The sequence below is a fragment of the Rhinichthys klamathensis genome, unplaced genomic scaffold (genome assembly GCF_029890125.1).
Source record: "Rhinichthys klamathensis goyatoka isolate OS25496 unplaced genomic scaffold, OSU_Roscu_1.1 h1tg000627l_1, whole genome shotgun sequence".
NCBI classification, from domain to species: domain Eukaryota; kingdom Metazoa; phylum Chordata; class Actinopteri; order Cypriniformes; family Leuciscidae; genus Rhinichthys; species Rhinichthys klamathensis.
In genome coordinates, this window is record NW_026607075.1 from 66690 (window position 1) to 82832 (window position 16143).

At 41.9% G+C, this 16143-nt stretch overlaps 1 protein-coding gene across 1 annotated transcript in view; it reads left to right on the forward strand.

Annotated features, from left to right (window-relative positions):
- Nucleotides 1–16143, forward strand: part of tdrd12 (tudor domain containing 12) — a gene marked incomplete at its 5' end in the record, with an annotated part of 97170 nt that overhangs the window by 66401 nt on the left and 14626 nt on the right. The window contains 11 exon segments of the mRNA XM_056241051.1: nt 946–1027; nt 3489–3670; nt 4630–4837; nt 5610–5702; nt 7653–7828; nt 11038–11169; nt 11708–11748; nt 11785–11929; nt 12023–12136; nt 12277–12430; nt 12520–12580. Of these exon segments, the coding sequence (XP_056097026.1) occupies nt 946–1027; nt 3489–3670; nt 4630–4837; nt 5610–5702; nt 7653–7828; nt 11038–11169; nt 11708–11748; nt 11785–11929; nt 12023–12136; nt 12277–12430; nt 12520–12580 (1388 nt within the window).

Consider the following 16143-nt stretch of genomic DNA (forward strand, 5'->3'; position numbering starts at 1 on the left):
CATCACAGAACTCATGTAACTCAACACGCATCACAGAACTCACGTAACTCAACACGCATCACAGAACTCACGTAGCTCAACATGCATCACAGAACTCACGTAACTCAACACGCATCACAGAACTCACGTAGCTCAACACTCATCACAGAACTCGCGTAACTCAACAGGTATCACAGAACTCACGTAACTCAACAGGTATCACAGAACTCATGTAACTCAACAGGTATCACAGAACTCACGTAACTCATAACTCATCACAGAACTCACGTAACTCAACACGCATCACAGAACTCACGTAACTCAACACGCATCACAGAACTCACGTAACTCAACACGCATCACAGAACTCACGTAGCTCAACATGCATCACAGAACTCACGTAACTCAACACGCATCACAGAACTCACGTAGCTCAACACACATCACAGAACTCACGTAACTCAACACGCATCACAGAACTCACGTAGCTCAACAGGTATCACAGAACTCACGTAACTCAACAGGTATCACAGAACTCATGTAACTCATAACTCATCACAGAACTCACGTAACTCAACACGCATCACAGAACTCATGTAACTCAACACGCATCACAGAACTCACGTAACTCAACACGCATCACAGAACTCACGTAACTCAACACGCATCACAGAACTCACGTAGCTCAACACGCATCACAGAACTCACGTAACTCAACACGCATCACAGAACTCACGTAACTCAACACACACCACAGAACTCACGTAGCTCAACACGCATCACAGAACTCACGTAACTCAACACGCATCACAGAACTCACGTAACTCAACACACATCACAGAACTCACGTAACTCAACACACATCACAGAACTCACGTAACTCAACACACATCACAGAACTCACGTAACTCAACACATCAGAGATTTACAGCGTCTGACTGGCTAATGGGTTCCTCCTCTTTGCAGAGACAGCACAGTTTGTCCAGATAGACACATGATCAACAAATCCCTGGATCATCCAAAGCACCCGGACTCTGGCACTGTAATGGTCAGTTCAAAGCAGACCATCATAAGAAACATCTGGTTTCTGATGGAATCGTGTAATTCAGTCATTGAAACAAAGTTTATTGTAGAATGTGGAATGTCACGGAATTGGGCAAATCAGAAGTAGTGCTGTAGAACTCATCACATTCATACTGCGATATGCATTTAGTGTATGATTATTAAACCACAAAAAAACATCCAATATAGTCAGAAACTCAAAGGACAAAAGTTCAGTTTAACTTGAAGAAATTGACAATTATATTACTGTTGTAGAGTAAAGGCATAAGTCATTTATCATAATAATTATAAATACAATTTATTAAAGCATTCTTTTTAAGGAATATCACACAATCAAGAGATTTTTTGTCATCCATGTTTTAAATAATTTATTCAGTAAACTTTTCTTGTACAGCACTAATTGACACAGATAAAGGTAAAGGAAATCAAAAGTAAAAAAATAGAGGTAACACTTTCATTTGTTATCATTATGTTATCAGTTATGTATTAACTAACATGAACTAACATTAACAAAGATTAATAAATACTGTATTCCTCATTGTTAGTTAATAAAAATCCAGTTGTTCATTGTTCATGTTCACAGTGCATAACTAATGTTAACTAGTTTACTAATGTTCAACGTTTTTAGTTGAAATTAACATTTACAGCATAAATACAGTAGAATTGCAGAATAAATACAGTAGAATTGTAGTTCATTATTAGTTCATGTTAGTTTACAATAAGGTTTCATTGGTTTACATTGGTTAAGTGTTACCAGAATTGCTATATTTTCACTTAATTACATGTTACGATTAAATTGTTTTATTAGGTTGTATGAATTAATTTGAATTACTTCAGGTTTTAAAACATTTGAATTAAATCGTAAAAAACACATTGAATAGACACGAAAAGATTGAATTGAATTAAAACCATTTCATAGGGCTCAGTTATTGTTAAAATGAATATATTTAATAAAGTTTACAAAATCTCGCAGGAAACCCAATGTTTGTGATATCAACTTAAAATCTGGAACACAACTTGGTTAGACATGTGGCTTTGATTTTATGCCAATTTCAGAGTCCAAATAGTCAAAATTATCACAGGATTGTTTCAAACTCTGTCTCCGCTTGTCCATGTTTCAGATGGACTGTTATCCTGCTTTTGCTTTTGTTTGGAAATATTTCTGTTGGCAAAGCAAAAATAGAGCAGACAAATGGTCTAAAATAAAACATTTTGAATGTATTATTACTAGTGCTGTCAAACGATTAAAATATTTGATCGCGATTAATCGCAATTAATGTCATAGGTAACTCGCGATTAATCGTAATTAATCGCACATTTTTATCTATTCTAAATGTCTCTTGATTTCTTTTTGTCCCATTATTTTTTTCTCATTTTAATGCTCTTATCAACATGGAAAAGTGGATCGGCTTGCTTTGTGCAAATGTTTTTTATTGAAAACAACATTGGCATATACTGTGTTCAATTTCACACTAACATTCTCACTTGGAGCAAATAATCTCTCACACAATGTAACACTGTCCATCAATAAAATAGTGAAAGAAATACTGACGAAGCCCTGATATTGACGAGCGGGTGGAGAATCTGCATCAGCTGTGTGTGTGTGTGTGTGTGTGTGTGTGTGCTTGGCCATCATCAAGTGGTATTTCAGACTGGACGTGCTGCGATGATGATAGCTCAGTTCACAACGACAAAACACACAGATCACTTTGGTCTCGTCAATGGAACCATTTGGCAACTTTTTAAAAGTAAACTTTCAATTCAGAATCTTATTGGCATCCATTTCGGCGTCTCGCACTCGTCATCCACTCAAAACGTAACGTTAACCAACTATTTGGCCGGCTCGCAAGCCTAAACAATGTATGGCGTTGTGCCTGTTGTTTTGTTTCCGGTCTAGCTAGATCCGCTTGCGCTTTGGTCGACGAAGCAACAGAACGTCCTCGCGCGGCGCAAGCCATTGAAATGAATGGGTTTCATAGTGTAGCGCACCGCATGCCGCGTCCTGTCGCAAACGCATGTGAAAAAAACTACAAAGTTTGCTAGGCCAAAAAGACCGTTAATCGCGCGATAAAAAAATAGCCGCCGTTAAAATGGGTTTGCGTTAACGCCGTTAATAATGCGTTTAACTGACAGCCCTAATTATTACACTCAAAGTCCTGCTGTTACTTTGAGGATCAGCGTGTTTGCATTGAAGTGATGCGGTTCTGATGCACCTTGGGTGTGTTCAAACGTGCCCAATGCCTCAGATCACTGAAAGCCACGCTAACATCAGACAGAAGTGCGCTTGTATTACAATCTGTGCGTTTCCTCAGTCTCTGTTCTTCTGACTTTGTCATATTGCAAATTTTGAGCTCATGTCATATATTTTTTAGTAGGAGTAATTATGAATTCTGGACTTTTCAGTTCGATTTGAATGTTACAGTTTCATTTCTTCCGAATGTCGAAAGGTTTTGCCGCTGCTGATAAAGACGGCGAGCGTGTACTCGGGGCGTATCGTGAGCCGGAGGGAGGACCGCTACGAGGCTCTGGCGGCTGCCATGAGCGCGCACTACGCCGGAGAGAGACGCTGCGCTGTGGAGGTGCTGGAGGGAGAACTGTACGCCGTCCAGGAGGAGAACACCTACAGCCGGTGAACACACACCTCGCTCTGATAACATTTACTACATCACATACTGACACTAATACTGCAGTTAAACTGACCAAAAGTTACAAAAGATTCTGTTTCAAGGAAATGCTGCTCTTTTGAATTTTCTAAGAATCCTGAAAAATAAAATGCATCAAGGTTTCCTCAAAAAACCACAACTGGTTTCAACATTGATAATAATCAGAAATGTTTCATTATTGATAATAAACAGAAATGTTGCTGAAACTTCAGATTTGATCACAGGAATAAATTCTTCACACAGAAAACAGACGTTTTAAATTGTAATACTTTTTTACAAAACAATATTACTGTTTTTGCTGTATTTTTGATCAAATAAATGCAGCCTTGGTGAGCAGAAGAGACTTTCAAAAACATTACGTCTGACCGACCCTCTTAAAATCCCCTTGTAGTTAATAATTATATTATATTATATATAATAATTATATCCCTTAAAACTCATCTTTGATCACCAAAATGACATATTTAAACGTTTTTTTCCTTGAAAAAAAATGTCTTCATGCCTTAAAATATCTTGAATGTAACTCGACACCCTCGCCTCATTTAGTATGCGCGGTTCTATGAATATGCAAATGAGCCCTGCCTCCACTCACTCAGAGATCCACTGGTTGACGATCACACGTTGATCTGATTGGTTACAAGGTCGTTTGTGACGTCAGAAACACCAGCGATTTCAAACCGTGTTTTTGAGACTGTCTTTGCTTCACTGCAGTTTTAAGCAGAAAATACTCAGCAATGCTGTCGACTTATGAACTTACACATGGTGTGTCTTAAAGCGTATTAATAACACCACATACACACATAAACAACATTAAAAGCTGGATTTTCACCACAGAGGGACTTTAACTTTAACTTTTCAGTGTATGTAATTTATTAAATGACAGATGTTTATGTGAACTGATTGTTTGATTGCACACCGGTGTCAGTGTGCGTGTGATGGAGGTGCCGGATAAAGGAGAGCAGTTGTTCAGCAGCGTCACGGCCTGCTTCATCGACGAGGGCCGTACACAGGAAGTGAAGTCACACCAGCTGCTCCAGCTTCCTGCTCAGTTCCAGGAGCTGCCGGGCCAGGCTGTGGAGATCGTCCTGTGCCGAGCGCAGCCCGTCGACGGCGAGGTGGACTGGAACCCCAAGGTCTCAACAGCACAAACGCTCAATCTCTTCTCCATAGTGCTGGGCGGTGTGCCGGTTCATACCGAATACCGGTGTCTATTTTTGTTATTATATTCATTTTTAATATACCGCAATACTGGTGTATGTGGCTTTAACAACGTTGGGAATGCGGCGCGACACTGTTTGAGAGGGTGTGTTCACTGTTGCACTGCTGACGCACAGATGTGTGTGTGCATTACTGTGACGATGAGGATGGAGAGGTTCAAATATAATCGATAGCTGTCAAATTATATTACAGTGTTTCCCACACACTGGTTCACAATATCAACACTAGATTTTCCAAAAGGCTTTGACATCGTTGAATAAACATGTTTCAAAGTCAAAACGCAGCGCTGGTGTTTTTATATTAATGTATCTTTACAGGAAACTGACTGTCTTTAGAAAAGTTTCGATGTTCATCTTTCCTGATAAAGCAGTGTTTATGAGCGCTGCACGTCTTTGTAAACAGCCTTGCAAACCTGTATTAATACTAGTGTGGAGTTTTTCTACAATATTCCCTCATGACAGTAAAATATGCCATTCTAAGTCAATCTACTGCAGTATTTCCTCTCAATCAGTAGAAAATGTGGTTAGCACACACTACTGCTTGAAAACAAAAATACTGTCATATACCGTGAAACCGCTATCATTTTGAAAAATACCGTGATATAAATGTTTGGTCACACCGGCCAGCACTTCTTCAGCATATGCACATGTTCAGTGTGAACAGATCTGTGTGTGTGTGTGTGTTCAGGTGACCAGAGCCGTGAGCCTGAAGATCAGAGGGAAGCTTCATCAGGCCAGGGTCGTGATGAGCGTGGGGAACACTGTCTGGGTCGATCCGATGGTAGGTGTGGACGTCATGTTTGCTGGTCCGGTCTGAAAGTGTGTTCTAGCCAAAAAAATATGTCACCCGTAGTGTTTCTGAAGAGCGTTTTGAAGCCCAAAGTGGCCGTCATCATCTTGGCAGTGCGTCACTCACAGATAAACCTAAATGACGTTAACAGAGAGCAGACAAACAGCTACATCAGCGGCAATCCACCTGTCACTCAAGTGGCCACACCCTTAATTATGCAGAACTTTAAGGCTTAATATAATTTAAACGGACGAGTTATAAAATAATTCACTTCCTCACAGTCGTCATGAAGGGCAATATTAGCTATATAGACCAAAACCACTTTTTGCACCAATTTTTTTCTACTGTAAAGTTGGGCATTTTAACATGGGGGTCAATGGGATTGACTCACTTCTGCAGCCGGTCTAGTGGCCAGTCGATGAACTGCAGTTTAAGTCAGTTGTGTGTTGGTTTAGAGCAGCGTTTCTCAAAGTGTGGGGCGCGCCCCACTGGTGGGGAATGGAAACATGACAAGTGGGGCGCGACAAACGGGAGAAAATGTGGTAATTTTTGTGCCCATCTCTATTAATTCCTTTATTTATTGAGCATAAACTCAAAACAAAACAACGACACATTTAAATGGAAGCCTTACTTAACCTTTTCACACGTAAGTTTAAAAGTTTTTAGAGGCGCCCGTTATTTAGATCATATCCCTTTATGGTTTCCATGGTGACGCGTCATTGCTTGTCACACCGCAGCCACAATAGCGCTGAATGACTGATTATCTGCTTTTATTTCACAAATGTGTTGGCTATAGCAGGAAATATCTGATATTCCGATTGTCAAATATGAGCAAGTGGATGTGTTTTGTTGTTTAAACACCTTAGTTGAGCTATACGCGATGGGCGTTAGTTTATGCCGGATTTTAGAGGATCGGACCTGTTGGATTTAACAAACGTCAATTTATCCACTTCTCCCGAAATGAAAGTAACGTTAAGTGGCTGGTGAACTGAGAGAAGCATAGAGTAAACTTGAAATTTACTTACACGATGTGTATTTGATATGAATAATACGTGTCGTCTAATTATAATGGAAATAATTAATATTCCCGCTTCCATAGATATAAGTGTGTATTTGACAAACTCTAAATGTATTGCTTTTTAATAACTTATTTATGTGAATGTAAATGTCTGAAACCTAAAATAAACATTATGTGGTTGAAAACACTGAATAGTTGTGATGTCAAGCGGTGAGCGGCGATTTTCTGGTTCAGAAAATATGTGTAGCCTACTAAAAAACCGGCTCATTGCAGACATTAAATCACTTAATTTTGAACTTTCAAAGTGCACCATATTTATGAATTTATCTTTAAAACGTACAAACTTTTCTTCCGGGGAGCATGCCCCCGGACCCGGGTGCAGAGGTCCACACCACACACAAAATACTGTGGGAAACACAGTAGCTTATTATGATAGTCTTCGAAAAATACAAAATACAATTATTATTATAAAATTTCCTAAAATACGTACATTATTAGGATTTTACCACCTCCGCCTCGTTTTGAGCCAGGAAAAACCCTGAGATTTTTATTATTCTTTTTCAATTTTGTTTGTTCTTTTTGGATGCAGTTTGCGAAGTGACAAAATAAAGCAAAGCACATTTAGTCCACACTTTTATTTTCTCCGTTTCTGAATTTGATGTTATCAGAGGCAAAATACAAACACAATTGCATTATTATTTTTATCTACTGTCATGTTTATGTTTTTAAAATGTCATGTTAATAAAATACATTTTAACTTAAAGCTTAGTTTATTAACATTTTGTTGGGGCGATTGCATGAGGACAGGTGGGGCACGAACCCTTCCTTACCTTCAAAGTGGGGAATGGCAGAAAAAGTTTGAGAAACACTGGTTTAGAGGGAGAGGTTTCCGCTTGGTTCTAGCGCTGGTTCTCTTCACACAGGTGCGCATGACGCGAGTGCCGGGTCTGAAGACCTACATCAACGAGTATAACGTCCACGCTGAGATCCTGGCCTCTGGGTTCGGCGTCAATAACCCTCAGCACCTGGACCTGCTGAAGAGGGTTTTCCAGGGAGAGCAGAACCTCGGCACGCTGGACCAGCACCTGACAGACGACAGGTGTGCAGTCTTTCCCTATAGGAAACCCACGCATATATAAAATACACATTCAATCCAAGAGAACGATATTTAAATCCCTTCAGCAGGCTCCTCCCCCTAGTGGCCATCTCATGTTTCACATTAACAATTTACTGCTGTTTTATAATCAAATCTTTTTCTAATCTTGACGAAACGCGTATCATTGGAAAGCTCTGAGACTCAAGCTCCATATTTGGCCGCTGTTTTGCGATAGAAGTGATATTACAACAGAAATATGACAGAAGAACGTGTCAAATGGGGTGTGCGTGTCACCCGGTGGCTATTTTGAGTACAGCGCCTAAACAAAATCTCACAGGAAACTCTATTTTTGTGATATTAACTTAATCTGGAACTCAACTTGATTAGACATGTGGCTTTGATTTTTAATCGCAATTTTTTAGAGTAGTAAAATATATATATATAGTATAAAATTAGTTCAGAACATTTCTTTATAGTCAACAAACTGTTTACAGTTTAATTTTTTTCCACCAATAATCTGCAGTGTTTTCTTAAAACAGATCCTAACTATAGGTCTGTATCCCAAAGCATTCATGAACAACAACTAATGAAGTTCAATCTTGGCTCGAAAAGGGGGTGGCAGTTAACAGGTTAATTAGTTTCATAGTAAAATTTCAATATGTGTGCTTTAATTTATTCACTTGCAAGAGTTCTTGCAGCTTTATTATAATGGAAAACTGCAGTTTCTGTAAAAACAGGTTTACAAACACATCTCATTACAAAACTAGTGAAATGCTGTGATCATCATGGGTCCCAGAAATGATGCGTCTGTGAAAGTAAAGCGTTCTGAAATGCGTGTTAAACTGACGGCGTGTGCAGAGACGACCGATCTGATGATGAGCTGCTCGTGTGAACCGTTAAATCACAAGCCTTAAAGCGGTTTCATCAGATGCCTGACAAAAAACTCACTCAAAAAAACAATGTTAGAGACCTTTATGTTATCATGAGAAGTGTAAAAATTGTTCCGGTTCATTATGAAACTGCCGGGCCACCAGATTCGACTGGGTTTATCACTGATGTCAAGATATTCAGTCAATAAAAAGGAATTAAAAAATATATATTTTAAGGGTGCTTTCACACTTCTCTTATTTACATCGCGTCTAGACTCTGTTGTTTATGAGGGGGTTTGCGAAAGGATAAAGCTTGTGCTGATTCTGAACATACTGAGCGAATTCTGCTGGATTTTCCTACTCTGACCAATTCTGACCAATCGAAGTGCAGTTATGGAAATACGTTCAAGACACATCTGGCCAGCGAGCGATGTGGATGTTGTCACGTGACTGCATTTTGGGTCGTTTCATCAACTGATTTGGACCAGAGCAATCAGTGTGGTGTGAAAAGAGACCAAAACGCCTGAAAATGCTACAAAGTATAATTTTTCGCTTTTGGTCCGGACCAAATGAACCGAACTACAGATGTGAAAGCACCCTAAGAAAATCATATTTTTAGGATCATTAAGGCTGCTTTACGTTGTGATTGACAGATAAAATAAAGTGCATTATATCAATTACTACCATTATGTGTACATTTACTAGGGGTGCACGATTCAGAAAATGTCACGATTTGATACCGATTTTTTTGTCTCAAGATTCGATTCAAAAAACGATTCGCAGTATATAAATGTATTTACTTTTTCCTATGTGTTTGATTGCAGTAGACACAATTTAAAAGAAAAAAACCCATAACAAATTAAATGTAGTTTGATATTACTTTATATGTTTTCATACAAAAATAAAAACTTTTGCAACTAAAAAGTGCAAAGTGCCAAGCTTTGGCCAGCTTTCAAATACATTTAATTCAAGTTTAAAATAAAACTTAAATAGAAGCTTTTACATTTAGCTTTAAAGTGCTGTAGTCAGATCAAACAATTATGCTAAATGTGGTTTAAGGACTACTTCAGCTACCAGGCTGACTGTTGAAATGTGAACTTGACTGGGCACATTGAACTTCCTAAAAATATATAATGTCATAGAACCCTTGCGAAATAATTTTTAAATAGATTTTAAAAAGCCACCGCTACTGGTAACATCTATGGTTAGATTGATTTGTTTAGATCCAATGAAGTCGTTCATAGGCGTAATTTGCGGGTATCTCCAGTTAACTAGCAGAGCCTTCATTTAGTTCGCTATTAAATAAGAGATCTGTTGATTTTGAAATCAAGCTGCGCGCTCGTGTCCGCTGCTATCAGTGTCATGGATACAGTGTTCTCTGTGGCTCGCGCAGTCTTCACTCGGACGCGCGCTTCAATCTATCGCCGTTGTGGAGACTCCGGTGAAATCACAAAATAAAATGCACACAAACGTGATGAACATATTGGGTTTTGATGAGAGAGAGAAAAAACTATACGAGTGCGGTTTAGAACCCGTAACCTCTGACACGCTTGGCAAAAGATCTACAGAACTCAAACATAAGATCTGCGGATCGATGCATTTATTTACGGGTTGAGCAGAGAGGCTGCAGTTTGACCAGCGGCCGGCAAGAACTTGCAATGTAACTATTTATCAGACCGGCCCTCGCAGCCTCGAAACACTACCGGACCACCGGGAAAAGTCCCGACTCACCCGATTGCCACTCCGCCCGTGCACGCCATTAAAAAAAATATATATGAATCGATTTTTGGAATTCTATTAATCGATTCTGAATCGGTAAAGATTAAATCGCGATTCAAATGTGAATCGATTTTTTTGCACACCCCTAACATTTACTATGCTCCAAAAATGTGGAATTGTCTCCCAGATGGAGTAAAAGAGGCTACTAGCATTCATATGTTTAAAAAGCGGGTTAAGACATAAGTTTTAAAGTTGCTTATCAATATAACTATATGGTGTTGTAATATAACAAAGCTGTGTGTAAGTCAGTTTTATGTTCCATTTTACCTTCTAATTTTTTCTCTTTGTTTTATTTATTTTATTTTATATTGATATTGTGGTCAAACTATATTGCCAATTTACTTTATTTTACACGCTGAACCTTTATAGTTGTTTTCGAATGTTTTTATATTTACATTGTGTGATTGTATTATTGTATTTTATGCTTGTGAAGCACTTTGAGTTGCATTCTATGTATGAAAAGTGCTATACAAATAAATGATTATTATTATTGTTATACTTTCGTTTTCTTATAAACACACACATACCTATTGTCGTTATCTGTAATGCGTGTTGTGTTGTCAGGAGTGAGAGCCCTGCGCTGAGCGTTTCTGAGGAGATGCTGACCAGCCGGATGAAGGATGTGGTCAGTACCCATAATGCCCTGCGCTTCATCCACAGCAGCAGCGCAGATCAGGAGCCGGCAGAGGAGACCAGGCTAGTCTCTACATGCACTTCTTTTCATAGCTTCTTTACTTTATAGAAAACAATTAAAGTCCCCCTGTATTCAATAATTTTATCCTTTAAAACTATTTTATCCATGTGGTTTGTGCCGTTCACACATGGAAAAAAACGATCTGAGTCACATGTGAGCAAAAAAGTCTGATTTAGGCCACTTTTGCCTTGGTTTTATGTTTTTCACTACATATACCAAAATATAACTTGATTAATGTTATAAGTGAAACACAAGGAACATATTCAAATAAAAAAAATCCATGTCATGTTCTTATAAGTCTCAAGACATGGAGAAAAGCCATTTTAGCCAACTTAAATTCAAGACTGAATCACGAGTCTTTTTGATGCGGATTCATAAAAAAAAAAAAGTTTGTTTGTATATCAGACATATCAAAAAATTTTATTGTTCCAGTATTTTTTTTTTTCATTTAACCGGTTATGAATAAGGATTGACTCCCAGTTTTCGTTTGGAAATGACTCACGTTCTCATTCTTATTTTTTGTTTGTTTTTCTGTTTTAGCCCGGATGTGAACGGATTCTCATCTCCAGACCAGACCAGCTGTGAAACAGGCATGTTCATGTTCATGCGGATATAAGCACTAGTCCGTTCATTAGCACTTGTAGTGACACTTGGTTTTGATTATGCAGACAAAGATGAAGCCCTGAGCGTCAACAGATTACAGGCTGCTAATAAACCGCAGTTACTCCATAATCCAGCACTTTTATCATTCCAGCCTCCCAGGTGTGTGTGTGTGTGTGTGTGTGTGTGATATCGATCAGCCATAGCGTCTGATGATTTCTCATGTCTGTCAATAACGGCCAGCATTTCCTGCAGTTTCCACCCGCAGATCAAGTGGTTTCAGAGGGGCGAGTTTGTGACCATCTGTGTGAAGCTCATCAATCCAGTGATGCAGAAGTGTGAATTCAGCTCTGACACCGTCATCTACAGGTCACATGATCATACTGTCATCTTATCCGTATGGATACTTGACATGATGTCACTTTACTGTCTGTAATTAAGCAGAAGAAGCAGAGAACATGTGCATTGTATGGTGTTTAATGGGGATCTTTTGATGCATGTGATCTCAGTGGGTACGTGAATGACCGGCATTACCACGCAAAGCTGGAGCTGTCCGGTGACATCATCGCAGAGAGGTGCTCATGGGAAATCAGGTGCAATGAGCCCGTGATGAAGCTGATGAAAAAGGAAAAGCAGGACTGGACGACGCTCCTCAAACACAAGGCATGTATATCTTCTTCAGATGTGGCCAGAGATGCATGAATTGTGCTGTATTGTGTAGAATCACACTGATTTGAAATCTTTCTCAACAGAGTGCCTTCGTCAGCTATGAGTTTGACCACATCGATGAGACTCGTTCTTCTCCAGTGAACGGTGAGGAATAAATATGTGTCTGTGAGTCTGAGTGTCGGGTGTTTCAGTGTTTCAGTGAGTGTGACGGGTGTTTGTGGTCCTCAGTGTTTCAGTGAGTGTGACGGGTGTGTGTGGTCCCTCAGTGTTTCAGTGAGTGTGAGGGGTGTTTGTGGTCCCTCAGTGTTTCAGTGAGTGTGACGGGTGTGTGTGGTCCCTCAGTGTTTCAGTGAGTGTGACGGGTGTTTGTGGTCCTCAGTGTTTCAGTGAGTGTGACGGGTGTTTGTGGTCCTCAGTGTTGCAGTGAGTGTGACGGGTGTTTGTGGTCCTCAGTGTTGCAGTGAGTGTGACGGGTGTTTGTGGTCCTCAGTGTTTCAGTGAGTGTGACGGGTGTTTGTGGTCCCTCAGTGTTTCAGTGAGTGTGACGGGTGTGTGTGGTCCCTCGGTGTTTCAGTGAGTGTGACGGGTGTTTGTGGTCCCTCAGTGTTGCAGTGAGTGTGACGGGTGTTTGTGGTCCCTCAGTGTTTCAGTGAGTGTGACGGGTGTTTGTGGTCCCTCAGTGTTTCAGTGAGTGTGATGGGTGTTTGTGGTCCTCAGTGTTTCAGTGAGTGTGACGTGTGTTTGTGGTCCTCAGTGTTTCAGTGAGTGTGACGGGTGTGTGTGGTCCCTCGGTGTTTCAGTGAGTGTGACGGGTGTTTGTGGTCCCTCAGTGTTGCAGTGAGTGTGACGGGTGTTTGTGGTCCCTCAGTGTTTCAGTGAGTGTGACGGGTGTTTGTGGTCCCTCAGTGTTTCAGTGAGTGTGACGGGTGTTTGTGGTCCCTCAGTGTTTCAGTGAGTGTGACGGGTGTTTGTGATCCCTCAGTGTTTCAGTGAGTGTGACGGGTGTTTGTGGTCCCTCAGTGTTTCAGTGAGTGTGACGGGTGTTTGTGGTCCCTCAGTGTTTCAGTGAGTGTGACGGGTGTTTGTGGTCCTCAGTGTTTCAGTGAGTGTGACGGGTGTTTGTGGTCCCTCAGTGTTTCAGTGAGTGTGACGGGTGTTTGTGGTCCCTCAGTGTTGCAGTGAGTGTGACGGGTGTTTGTGGTCCCTCAGTGTTTCAGTGAGTGTGACGGGTGTGTGTGGTCCTCAGTGTTTCAGTGAGTGTGACGGGTGTTTGTGGTCCCTCAGTGTTTCAGTGAGTGTGACGGGTGTTTGTGATCCCTCAGTGTTTCAGTGAGTGTGACGGGTGTTTGTGGTCTCTCAGTGTTGCAGTGAGTGTGACGGGTGTTTGTGATCCCTCAGTGTTTCAGTGAGTGTGACGGGTGTTTGTGATCCCTCAGTGTTTCAGTGAGTGTGACGGGTGTTTGTGGTCTCTCAGTGTTGCAGTGAGTGTGACGGGTGTTTGTGGTCCCTCAGTGTTTCAGTGAGTGTGACGGGTGTTTGTGATCCCTCAGTGTTTCAGTGAGTGTGACGGGTGTTTGTGGTCCTCAGTGTTGCAGTGAGTGTGACGGGTGTTTGTGGTCCCTCAGTGTTTCAGTGAGTGTGACGGGTGTGTGTGGTCCTCAGTGTTTCAGTGAGTGTGACGGGTGTTTGTGGTCCCTCAGTGTTTCAGTGAGTGTGACGGGTGTTTGTGGTCCTCAGTGTTTCAGTGAGTGTGACGGGTGTTTGTGGTCCCTCAGTGTTTCAGTGAGTGTGACGGGTGTTTGTGGTCCCTCAGTGTTTCAGTGAGTGTGACGGGTGTTTGTGATCCCTCAGTGTTTCAGTGAGTGTGACGGGTGTTTGTGGTCCTCAGTCTTTCAGTGAGTGTGACGGGTGTTTGTGGTCCCTCAGTGTTTCAGTGAGTGTGACGGGTGTTTGTGGTCCCTCAGTGTTTCAGTGAGTGTGACGGGTGTTTGTGGTCCCTCAGTGTTTCAGTGAGTGTGACGGGTGTTTGTGGTCCCTCAGTGTTTCAGTGAGTGTGACGGGTGTTTGTGGTCCTCAGTGTTTCAGTGAGTGTGACGGGTGTTTGTGGTCCTCAGTGTTTCAGTGAGTGTGATGGGTGTTTGTGGTCCCTCAGTGTTTCAGTGAGTGTGACGGGTGTTTGTGGTCCCTCAGTGTTTCAGTGAGTGTGACGGGTGTGTGTGGTCCTCAGTGTTTCAGTGAGTGTGACGGGTGTTTGTGGTCCCTCAGTGTTTCAGTGAGTGTGACGGGTGTGTGTGGTCCTCAGTGTTTCAGTGAGTGTGACGGGTGTTTGTGGTCCCTCAGTGTTTCAGTGAGTGTGACGGGTGTTTGTGGTCCTCAGTGTTTCAGTGAGTGTGACGGGTGTTTGTGGCCCCTCAGTGTTTCAGTGAGTGTGACGGGTGTTTGTGGTCCCTCAGTGTTTCAGTGAGTGTGACGGGTTTTTGTGGTCCCTCAGTGTTTCAGTGAGTGTGACGGGTGTTTGTGGTCCCTCAGTGTTGCAGTGAGTGTGACGGGTGTTTGTGGTCCCTCAGTGTTTCAGTGAGTGTGACAAGTGTTTGTGATCCCTCAGTGTTTCAGTGAGTGTGACGGGTGTTTGTGGTCCCTCAGTGTTTCAGTGAGTGTGACGGGTGTTTGTGGTCCCTCAGTGTTTCAGTGAGTGTAACGGGTGTTTGTGGTCCCTCAGTGTTTCAGTGAGTGTGACGGGTGTTTGTGGTCCCTCAATGTTTCAGTGAGTGTGACGGGTGTTTGTGATCCCTCAGTGTTTCAGTGAGTGTGACGGGTGTTTGTGGTCCCTCAGTGTTTCAGTGAGTGTGACGGGTGTTTGTGGTCCCTCAGTGTTTCAGTGAGTGTGACGGGTTTTTGTGGTCCCTCAGTGTTTCAGTGAGTGTGACGGGTGTTTGTGGTCCCTCAGTGTTGCAGTGAGTGTGACGGGTGTTTGTGGTCCCTCAGTGTTTCAGTGAGTGTGACGAGTGTTTGTGATCCCTCAGTGTTTCAGTGAGTGTGACGGGTGTTTGTGGTCCCTCAGTGTTTCAGTGAGTGTGACGGGTGTTTGTGATCCCTCAGTGTTTCAGTGAGTGTGACGGGTGTTTGTGATCCCTCAGTGTTTCAGTGAGTGTGACGGGTGTTTGTGGTCCCTCAGTGTTTCAGTGAGTGTGACGGGTGTTTGTGGTCCCTCAATGTTTCAGTGAGTGTGACGGGTGTTTGTGATCCCTCAGTGTTTCAGTGAGTGTGACGGGTGTTTGTGATCCCTCAGTGTTTCAGCGAGTGTGACGGGTGTTTGTGGTCCCTCAGTGTTTCAGTGAGTGTGACGGGTGTTTGTGGTCCTCAGTGTTTCAGTGAGTGTGACGAGTGTTTGTGGTCCCTCAGTGTTTCAGTGAGTGTGACGGGTGTTTGTGGTCCCTCAGTGTTTCAGTGAGTGTGACGAGTGTTTGTGATCCCTCAGTGTTTCAGTGAGTGTGACGGGTGTTTGTGGTCCCTCAGTGTTTCAGTGAGTGTGACGAGTGTTTGTGATCCCTCAGTGTTTCAGTGAGTGTGACGGGTGTTTGTGGTCCCTCAGTGTTTCAGTGAGTGTGACGGGTGTTTGTGGTCCCTCAGTGTTTCAGTGAGTGTGACGGGTGTTTGTGGTCCCTCAGTGTTTCAGTGAGTGTGACGGGTGTTTGTGATCCCTCAGT